The sequence below is a fragment of the Corvus moneduloides genome, chromosome 7 (assembly GCF_009650955.1).
Source record: "Corvus moneduloides isolate bCorMon1 chromosome 7, bCorMon1.pri, whole genome shotgun sequence".
Taxonomy (NCBI): Eukaryota; Metazoa; Chordata; class Aves; order Passeriformes; family Corvidae; genus Corvus; species Corvus moneduloides.
This window is the reverse complement of record NC_045482.1, coordinates 23,408,419-23,418,203: the sequence shown is the minus strand read 5'-3', so window position 1 is coordinate 23,418,203 and position 9,785 is coordinate 23,408,419. Positions and strand designations below refer to the sequence as shown.

The window sequence follows — 9,785 nt, the reverse complement described above, 5'->3', positions numbered from 1 at the left end:
TTGATTTAAAGCCACTTTATTACCATTTGGATACTCTTGTAATGCTTAATCACATCTTAGGACTCGGTCTGCTTTTCAGAGGATAAATGTATCTGTAACACACCTGCATCTGCCTCCCTCCCTCTGTCCCAGTTTTCCACTTAAAGGGAATTAAGGATGTGCTCAGGGAAGATCAAAAATAGAAATACTCAGTACAAGCTAACAGTTACTCTCTGAAATAAAATTATATTTAAACATATACACTCCAACACCATGGCTACAGAGACTAGAGCAGGAAGAGATGAATGAGGTATCTTTGGAAAAGGCATACCACACAGCCCAGGGGCTCTCCATGAGCTTTGCTGAGCACTAGCAGCCTTGGTAAGTAATAGCAAGTAGGTTCAGTTAATTTTCTTGGGGGTGTCTCTTTGATACATGTACTTCATGAAGCAGTAAAACACGATGGGTAAAGGACTGGTGGGAAGAGCACATGGAGTCATGAAAATCATGCCTGGAGCAGGCAGCATGGGCAGGGAACAGTCCCCACACCTCATAATGCAAATAGGAGCTGTAGGTGATGAAAACAGTCCAGGACAGGACTACAGTGCTCTGCCCAACTCAGAACTGGAAAACACAAGTGCTGAGAAGCCCTGAGATATAAAACAGCCCAAAAAAGGGTGAAAGCAATGCAGAGAGGGCAGATCCAGCACTAGCGATCCAACACAGGGCTCAGGTCCAGTGTCTGGCCTGGGAGTTTCCTTCAGAGCTGATCCCAGATCCTGGAGGGCAGAGTTCAGCTCACTTGAGCAGCTTACTCAGGTAAAGGATGTTGCAGGTGCTTGGGGAAAGAAGCATCTCTGTAAGGAATCTGTCCTGCCAGCTGCAGACAGAATTTATACAAGCAGCCAGCACCTACCACCACACAGACCCCCAGCAGAACACCCACAGGTGCCTCATGAAAGAATCAGCCGGACCCACCGCTACATCTCTCCATTTTATTAGTGTAAATGCACCCCATCCCCCTCCTTCCCCCCCCCATTAAATACAAAGCAGGAGCAGAGAGCGGCTCCTCAGTCGCTTTCTCCTTAGGAGATGCACAGCCAAACCCTCTGCCATGCCCATCAGTGTCGGGCACAATATCCCTCGACCCTGAGGGCAGCCCCACAGTGGGGAAGGATCCCACCTCTGTCAGGAGGCTCTCGTCTGAGGGCTGTGACCTCCGACATCCTATCAATACTGCGAAGGCCGAAATGGCCTGGGTCATGGTTCCCATGGGGAGCAGCTCACGGTACGTGAAATCAGCAGGATTCCCTCTGGCACTCCCTACACCCACCAGCCCCAGGGGCCAAGTTCCTCACACCCCAACCAGCCAGGAGCACTCCAGCTCATTGCCAAGTGGCAAAACCCCAAAACCAACATCCTTATTGCTCTTTTGGGATGGGATGTATCCCATTCCACTGTCCAAGCTTGTGGCAGGTACAGGGACATGTCCCTCCCTGTAAACCAGGCCAATGCTCCAAAGGAGCGAGGGGCACAGTCCTGTCCCAGGACAGTGGGGGAACTATGAGGGATCACTCCAGGCCCTGTGGCAGTCACAGCCCTGCAGCAGGGGGACTTTGGGCTCTACATTCCCCCAGCTGAGGGGGAACAGCAAGAGAGGGCAGCCCATCTCCCCAGTGCTCAGCAGCAGGGCCAGGACAGAGGGATGGGACCAGCAGCCAGCAGCTCTGGATGAGGAGCCAGGCATTCCAGCCTGCAGCTCAGTGACTCTGATCCCATCTTGCTGTGGGGTCTGCACAGCCGTGGCCACTTGAGAAAGACCCAGGCACCCTGGGCTGGCAGACCCCGGCCTGGGCAGTCCCAGTGGGGCAAGTCACAGGCTCGGACACCAGCAATCCCCCTGCAGCCGCTGGAGAAGGAAGACAGATTTGGGCAGCAGAAGAAGTGGAGTGGGCGGGCAGGCATGGCATGGCAGGGCCAGGCCCTCCAGGATCCAGGGTTCAGGTGCTGTTCCCCTGCTCCTGCTCAAAAAGGACCATGGCCAGCTGGGAGCGAGAGCCTATGCCCTCCAGGCTGCTCTGTACACAGCGGTGGTAGATGTCCTCGCTGAGCCGAGGGTTGCAGGCCTGGTGCCGGTAGCGCTGCAGCAGGGCAGGCTCCACTGCCCGGAAGACATGGAGGTTGGAGTACTTGATGAACATGTCGTAGATGTCCAGGGTCTCCAGGATGTCCTCATTCTCCTGCACGTCCCCCGCCATGCGGGTGCGTGCTGCCATGTAGTCAGCGTTGTAGAAGCAGGCTTCATGGAAGACATCACGGTCAAAGCGCCCCATGTCCCGCAGCAGGTCCAGCGTGGTGGGTGGCACCTGGTTGTGGTAAGCAATGGCTGGGTTGTAGCCCTGGAAGTGGATGGGGAAGAAAACCTGCCAGTTGTTTATGGTGTTCATCCGGCAGCGGTTCAGGAAGTCAATGGTGACCTCTGTCCCCACGCCAGCCACAAAGAAAAGTGTGTCCACGGGATGCTTCTTGGAGATAATGTCCATGACCTTGATTTGGGAGGGTGCATCTGTCTTAACACTGATCCAGGGGATCTTTATGTCCACATACTTGCGCTCATACTCGGTGATCTGGGACTTCACAGAGGCGAAGATGTCATTCTGGGTGACCTGCTGGGCCTCAAAGGGGTCATAGATGAAGAGGAAGGTGAGCACTGCATTCTCACTGCTCTCAAAAGCGGCTGCCGCGTAAGTCTCCAAAAAGCGGGCAGCGTAGTCCCGGTCGTGGGCCGTCAGCGGCAGGATGACATTGATGCGACTGGCCTCCGTCACGTAGGGCATGGGGATGATCTCCACCTCGCTGAGGGGCCGTACCAGGTGCACTCGCTTAGTGACGGAGTGGCTGTGCCCCTTCTGGGTGACCACCTCCACCTGAAGGTCCAGCGTGTACTCCATGCCACGTGTGGGGTCGAAGCGCCGGTATCCGTTCACCAGCTGCTGCTTGCGGACATGGAGCACTGGCTGGTACTTGCGGTTCAGCTCCTCCATGGCCGTGGCCACCACATCGGCCACGTCTGCCAGATCCACACCATGCAGCTCACACTTGGGGGAGCCATCCACACAGGCATAGACCTGCTCCTCTGTGAAGTAGTCCCAGCGTAGCACCTCAAAGCGGGTTTTGGGCTGGAATGGGGGTGGGATGCCAATGGGCCATGTGGCAACATGATCCCCATCAGCAGACAGGCTGCTGGCATTCTGGATCTCCATCTGCGAGACAAGAGATGGAGGAGTGAGAGCCAAGGTAGGCACAAGTAGATCTTCCAGCTCTGGCAGCACTCAGGCTGACTTCTGATACTCAGAGATCAGCCAGAGCTGGCTCAAAGAGCAGTGCCAGAACAACTCTATCCTCAACCTGACTCCTGTCCAGCACCTCAGGTTTTCTCCCCCACCCTATGTAGCCTTTGTGACAGATATCTGCACTCTTCTGGCTTCATCACCCTGAACCACCACAGCACGTCCAGGACCCATCTAGGTCCAAAGCTGCTTTCCAGACAGTACCACTGCCTCTGCAGCCACATGAGCTCAGCTGATCCTGTCCAACAGAAGGATCAGGTGAGACACCCGCAGAGAAACTAGAAAGCCCACGGGGATGACAAATGGAATTAAGGCCCTCCCAGCCAGGCCAGGTCTCACCTGGAGCTGCTGGATCTCCTGATAGGTTCTCTCAAGCTCCACCTGTGCGAAGTACTTGTGCAGCCGGTACATCTGGAGGGGATCCAGCACAGGGTGGACAGTGTAGGCGCTCTGGAAACGGAGGTCGGTCTCCCGTTCAGGGTCTGCGTTCTTCCCCAGCTCAAAATAGTGGTAATGCAGACCCTGTGCCAGCCAGGAGAGATAGGTCACAGCCAGCCCCAACCTGTACTCCCACACCACCAGATGCCAGCACAGCAAGCTCAAAGGATGTCAGGGTGCAACAGCTAGTCCTCCCAGGACCTGGGAGCCCAAAGGGAGGAGGGAAAACACTGGGCCAGGATCCAGCCATCTCTTCTGCAGAACCTACCTCATGTTCCTCAGCACAGTTGACACCTGTGTAGTCAATGATGCAGCGGCCCAGCCACTCATCGGGCCGGGCACTGAGGATGTCATTGCGGCAGCTCTCCAGGTGCTGCTGCAGGAGCAGGAGAAGGCTGCGGGACAGCAAGTAGCCAAACCCTCCATAGCAGTAACGTCCCTCAGTGTCCCCACCGATGAACTCCTCAGGACGACCCAGGTAGAGGTGGGTGTCAATGCTGAGGTGGGCAACCAGGCGGCTGATGCGGTGCGCCTCTGTGTAGGTATCATCCTGCACCAGGAAGAACCAGTCGAAATCATTCACGTAGTGGTCCAGAAGGTACCTGACGGTCTGGTACATGTTCCAGATGGGCCGCTCATCACTGTGCGTCACCACCGTCATGCCATGGGGCACCTTGCGGCCCCGCGTGCCTGTGAAGTACACCAGGCGCTCCAGGCGGTGGGCCAGCGTGCGGTTGACAGCCACCCCCAGTGTGTTCAGCGTGCTCTTGGAGGTCAGCACACCCACAAAGAGTCGCTGCCGCATCCCCAGCTCTGTGCTGATGTACCGGGTCCTGCAAGAAGATGACAACATATGGCCCCTAGGGCACTGCAACCCACCCCAGCCTGCACCCTCCCCGTCATAACCAATGGCACCAACCTCGGTTCCTCTGCAGGAACTGCTCCCAGGCTTCAGCCAGGCACACAAGACATCACCCCAGTGTCACCAGCTGCTACTACGCCTGTGTCAGAGGCACTGCAGAGCACTTTGCTGAGGTCCCCCGTCATCTTGAGACCAAGGGGGACCCTACCTTCCCATGAGCTGGGCAGTCCAGCTCAAAACAGATGCTCTCAAAAGGCTGAGCACAGCTAAAAGCAGGAAACAGGGCTGCACAACCCAGCTCTAGCAGGGACATGACCCACCAGATACCCCAACCACGAGGTTAGCCCCAGCCCCACCCAGGTGCTGAACTGGGAAGCACCTTCCTGCCACCCCTGCCAGGCATACTGCTCTAGAGCAGGCAGGCCGGAGAGCCCGTGCTGACCTCCCTGGGGATGCCAGGCCCCACACAGGTTGCTGAAGCCAGCAAGGAGCTGGTTGTGTCCCCCTCCCCACCACGGCCTCCTGCTGTTGCACTCACAATGACTTTCAGGTTTAATTCTCCCAGTCTGGCGCAGTAGCAGGAAGCGACCCCCCCATCACGTCCCCCAACCGCCGCCTGGTACACAGTGGCCCCATTCAGCCCCCTTCATCCACCCACCACCTCGCCAGGACAAGGAGGCCCTTTCACTGCCTGTTCCCTGTCATCCAGGGGACGCTGGGACGGGGCTGCAGCCGACTCCGACTCCGGAGCAGGCTGGCGTTTACAGCACTGGGTGGGGACATGCCACTACGGGAGGGGTCCCTGCTCGGACAAGAGGGGACCGTAGCAGGGTGCCCGGCAGCACGTGCTGCAGAGCGGGCAGCAGCATGGGCAGGAGGCTCTTCCGCTGCAGGCTGCAGGTAAAGTGGGGCACAAGGGAGGAAAGGAAGCAGCTGGGAAAGGCACTCGCAGTGAGGAAAAACCCGTCTGCAGCCCTAGGTGGCTGAAGGGAGGGCAAAGCACACCGCTGGGCCTTCTGTCACGCCCCCCTCCCTGTAAAGTCCCCCAGCCCCGGCACGGCAGGCACCTGAAGCTCGCCCGCAGCTACCCCCAGATAAACCCGGGCAAGCGGCGGCCCAACTCCCCCAGCCCAGCCCGGCCCCCCCCCCGCACCTGACGGCCTTCTTGGCGGCCCTGCCGGGGCTGGGCGGGCGGTAGGGCACGACGCGGGGCTCCCAGTTGTCAGCGCCCAGCGCGGCGAGCACGGCGTTGGGCCTGCGCGCCGCGTTGCCGTTGGCGGGGCCGGGGGGTGGCGCGGGGCCGCCGTCGGGGAGCGGGCGGGTGGCGGGGCGCGGCGGCGGCCCGCAGGGCTCCTCCACCCAAGTGACGCTGAGCAGGCTGAGAGTGAAGCCCAGCGAGACGCCGATGGCGACGGGCCCGGCGGGCCGCAGCACCGACAACACCAGCGACAGCCGCATGGCCGGGACGGGACCGCGACCGGGGGCGCCTCCGGCTGCCGCTGCCGCTGGCGGCGCCGCCGTCCGACGTGTCACCCGCGGGCCCTGCCCTGCCGCGCGTCACCCGCTCCGGCCAATGGCCCGCGCTGCCACAGACGCGTCACGGGGCGGGGCGGCCAACGGGGCGGGGCAGGCGTGAGGGCGGGGCCGGGTTGCCGGGAGACCGCGCGGCCGGGAGTGCCCGCACCCCGCGGGACAGCGGCGGGGTCGGGCTGGGCAGAGCCGGGGGCGGCGCGGCGGGGCTGCCCCGTGCCCTGAACCCCGCGCCGTGAGCCCCGCGGCGCTGCGGGATGGCGGGGCAGCGCCTCAGGCCCCGGCTGCCGGCTCACAGAGCGGAAAGCGCATCCGCAGGGGACCGGCACCTGAGACGGCTTTAGGGCGCATTTTCCCGGCCCTTTGTGCCCGGGACACAGGGACTACCGCGGGGCCGTGTGTCCCCTCCGCGGGACAGCCCAAACCACGGCGCTGGTGAATTCATGGTGGGCTTGAACCGCCACGTTCCCCAAACCGCTGCCCCAGGGTCAACCCCTCGGTGGGTGGTGGCTGAACTCTACCTGGAAGTCCCCAGGAGGTGACCAGTGGTCGGGGGAAGAGTGGGGTCGGAGTGTCTGAGGTCAGAGCAGCACGGTGTGGGCTGCGGGCTGCAGGAGGCAGCTGATCACGCCGGGTGCCTGCGGAGCAGGCATTCCAGGAGAGCAAACGGCGGCTGGAAGACCTTTGGATTCTCAGCAGCAAACCATCCCGGGGCTGGATGAGGGCAGGCAGACAGCAGGAGATCCCAGCAGCAAGGACCCTTATCATGTGTTTCAAACGGGAGCAAAGGGAGCTCCTCCAGCTGGGGTCGGGTCACCATCCCACTCTGAGCTGTCTTGCAGCACAGATCCACCGGGCCGCCAGAAAGAGCCCCCTGGGCAGACAGAGCTGGAGGAACTGTATCAGGGCAGAGTTCACTGCACAAACGGAGCTTCCACCACAGGAATGATCCAACCCAGAAGCTGCAAGGCAAGCAGCCCTACATGGCTGCTCAGTGCCAGGCATTACTGAATAAGGACAAGAAGGAGGACCTGGCCTTTCCTCCTATTCCCAGCCCATGGTTTTGCTTCCAGCAGCCTTGCAGCCATTGGGACTCTCAAGTACCTCTGGATTTACTCTGGGTGGGGAGTCCATTCCACCCTCCCCATGAAACACAGCCCACTTGTCCTGGGGAGCACCAGCAGCCACATAGCACTGCAGGGCACTGAGGGCATGTGGGGGCCTGCTCAGCTCCAGGATCTCTTTCATTTTCTGAAACAAAGCAGCCTGTTTTCATCGGAAAGCGGTTGGCAGCATCCCACCCCCCTGAGATACTAGACCATCATCCAAGCTCGGCTGCTTTTCATAGGCCTTTTTACTCTTGAATAGACCAAGACAAGCAATAGGCAAAAGCAGTCACGTGGATGGCAGTTTAATGAAGAACATATAAAAACTAGAAACAGACAGAATGTGATGGGATGAGGAGATACCAGAAGGAAAAAGATGAAAAGCCAAGAAAGGAACAGAGATCTTTCATGCACAGAGGTCAAAAAACAGCCAAGATCATAGAAAAATCCAAAGTATCCTGTTTTCTGTACACAGCATTAGAAATAGATGTATTTGATTTCCTTTATGGGTTGGAATATTTAAGTTTAGCCACCTTATACAAACCCAGATCATTTTACATGAGTGATAAGAGAGGTTTCATTCTGAAATGACCCTGTTGATCTGAACTTATATTTAGATAGAGGTGCAGATCAGAGAAAGTAATGAAGTTTCCAGCCTCAGCTCAGGAAACACGCATGGGAAACTGAGGGCAGAGCACACACCTCCCCAGGGCTTGCCTGGCAGTGGCTGAGCCCAGGGCCCCTGTGCCTGGTGGCCTTGGAAGATTCTGTGGGGAAGCAGCAGGAAGGCAGCAGTGCCGTTCCTCCAGCAGCCCCTTCTCAGTCCCCCGCCAGCTGCAGCTCCCGCCTTTGTCTCCCCAGTGTTGGCATGGGGCTAGGAAGGGGCTGCCAGGGGGAACGGCAGCTGCTGCCAAGAGTCTTCTCTGTGCCAGGATTTCCCGGGGGTCCCTAGGCGCCTACAGCCAGGACGTGCCAGCTCCAGAGAGCTCTGCCTCTGCAGATCACCGTGTCCCCCCGGCTGCATGCCATGGCTGTAGCTCTCATCTGCTCGTGGGGGACAGGTGGGCAGCTGCTCTAGATGCCCCTGACATGTGCATTTGCCCCCTCTGAACGCAGGCACTTCAGTCCCCATGGCCCTGGCACAGCCCCTTGTACGCTGCACTGTCAGGTCCCATCTGACACAAGATTATCCTGCAGTTCTCACATCCACACCCTTGCACCCTGTACCGCTCTGTCCCTGCACACCATGCCGAGGGGCTTGCAGCCCTCGCAGCCGCTGCACGCCAAGCACATGGCACACATGGTCTGGCCCGGGGTGTGCTGCGCCACGCTGCACACACGGCCTCGGGCTGAGTCCCCGGCACATGCCATGTCACAGGGCATGGCACCCCGGTGCACACCCCAATGCACCCACCAATTTACAACTCAGTGCACACCTGAACGTGCCCCCAATTTACACCCCACATTACACCCCAGTGTACACCCCAATGCGCACCCGAGTGCACTTCGATTTACACCCCCACTTTACACCCCACTTTACACCCGAGTGCACCCCCGCTTTACACCCCACTTTACACCCGAGTGCACCCCCACTTTGCACCCCGCTTTACACCCGAGTGCACCCCCGCTTTACACCCCACTTTACACCCGAGTGCACCCCCACTTTACACCCCACTTTACACCCGAGTGCTCCCCAATTTACACCCCACCTTACACCCGAGTGCCCTCCGATTTACACCCCCACCTTACACCCGAGTGCACCCCAATTTACACCCCACTTTACACCCGAGTACACCCCCAATTTACACCCCACGTTACACCCGAGTGCCCCCCAATTTACACCCCCACCTTACACCCGAGTGCACCCCAATTTACACCCCACTTTACACCCGAGTGCCCCCCAATTTACACCCCACCTTACACCCGAGTGCCCTCCGATTTACACCCCCACCTTACACCCGAGTGCACCCCCAATTTACACCCCACCTTACACCCGAGTGCCCTCCGATTTACACCCCCACCTTACACCCGAGTGCACCCCAATTTACACCCCCACCTTACACCCGAGTGCACCCCCAATTTACACCCCACGTTACACCCGAGTGCCCCCCAATTTACACCCCCACCTTACACCCGAGTGCACCCCAATTTACACCCCACTTTACACCCGAGCGCCCCACAACTTACACCCCCACCTTACACCCGAGTGCACCCCAATTTACACCCCACTTTACACCCGAGTGCATCCCAATTTACACCCCCACCTTACACCCGAGTGCCCCCCAATTTACACCCCACTTTACACCCGAGTGCATCCCAATTTACACCCCCACCTTACACCCGAGCGCCCCCCAATCTACCCTCACCTCAGTCCCCGCCCCCTGCAGAGGCCCCGCCCCGGCCCCGAGGCCCCGCCCCCGGCGCGCGGTGACGGCGCGGTGACGTCAGCGGAGCTGTCCGCTCAGCACCGCGCGGCGGCCGCGCCGCCACCATGCGCGGGGTCCGCGGCCGGGAGCGCCG

The 9,785-nt window shown here is 59.4% G+C and overlaps 1 protein-coding gene across 2 annotated transcripts; it reads right to left on the bottom strand.

Moving 5' to 3' along the window:
• Positions 1-6,167, bottom strand: CHPF (chondroitin polymerizing factor). Of its 2 annotated transcripts, none has more exons than XM_032113665.1 (4): positions 5,783-6,167; positions 4,036-4,600; positions 3,669-3,851; positions 1-3,242 (listed from the first exon to the last, which is right to left on the bottom strand). In XM_032113665.1, exons 1-4 carry the CDS (start codon positions 6,085-6,087, stop codon positions 1,980-1,982), a joined length of 2,316 nt encoding a protein of 771 aa, XP_031969556.1. In that variant the 5' UTR covers positions 6,088-6,167; the 3' UTR covers positions 1-1,979. The 2 variants fall into 2 exon arrangements, with proteins under 2 accessions (XP_031969556.1, XP_031969557.1); XM_032113666.1 differs by lacking the exon at positions 5,783-6,167 and adding an exon at positions 4,687-5,187.
• Between the last annotated feature and the right edge of the window lie 3,618 nt (positions 6,168-9,785).

Bases quoted from the DNA above. Each gene is read 5' to 3' on its own strand.
- CHPF (XM_032113665.1), bottom strand. From the start codon at position 6,087: ATGCGGCTGTCGCTGGTGTTGTCGGTGCTGCGGCCCGCCGGGCCCGTC. The intron at 3,852-4,035 runs GTAGGTTCTGCA...TGGCTGGCACAG, and splicing joins ACTGTGCTGAGGAACATGAG to GGTCTGCATTACCACTATTT. The intron at 3,243-3,668 runs GTGAGACCTGGC...CTTGTCTCGCAG, and splicing joins AGGAGATCCAGCAGCTCCAG to ATGGAGATCCAGAATGCCAG.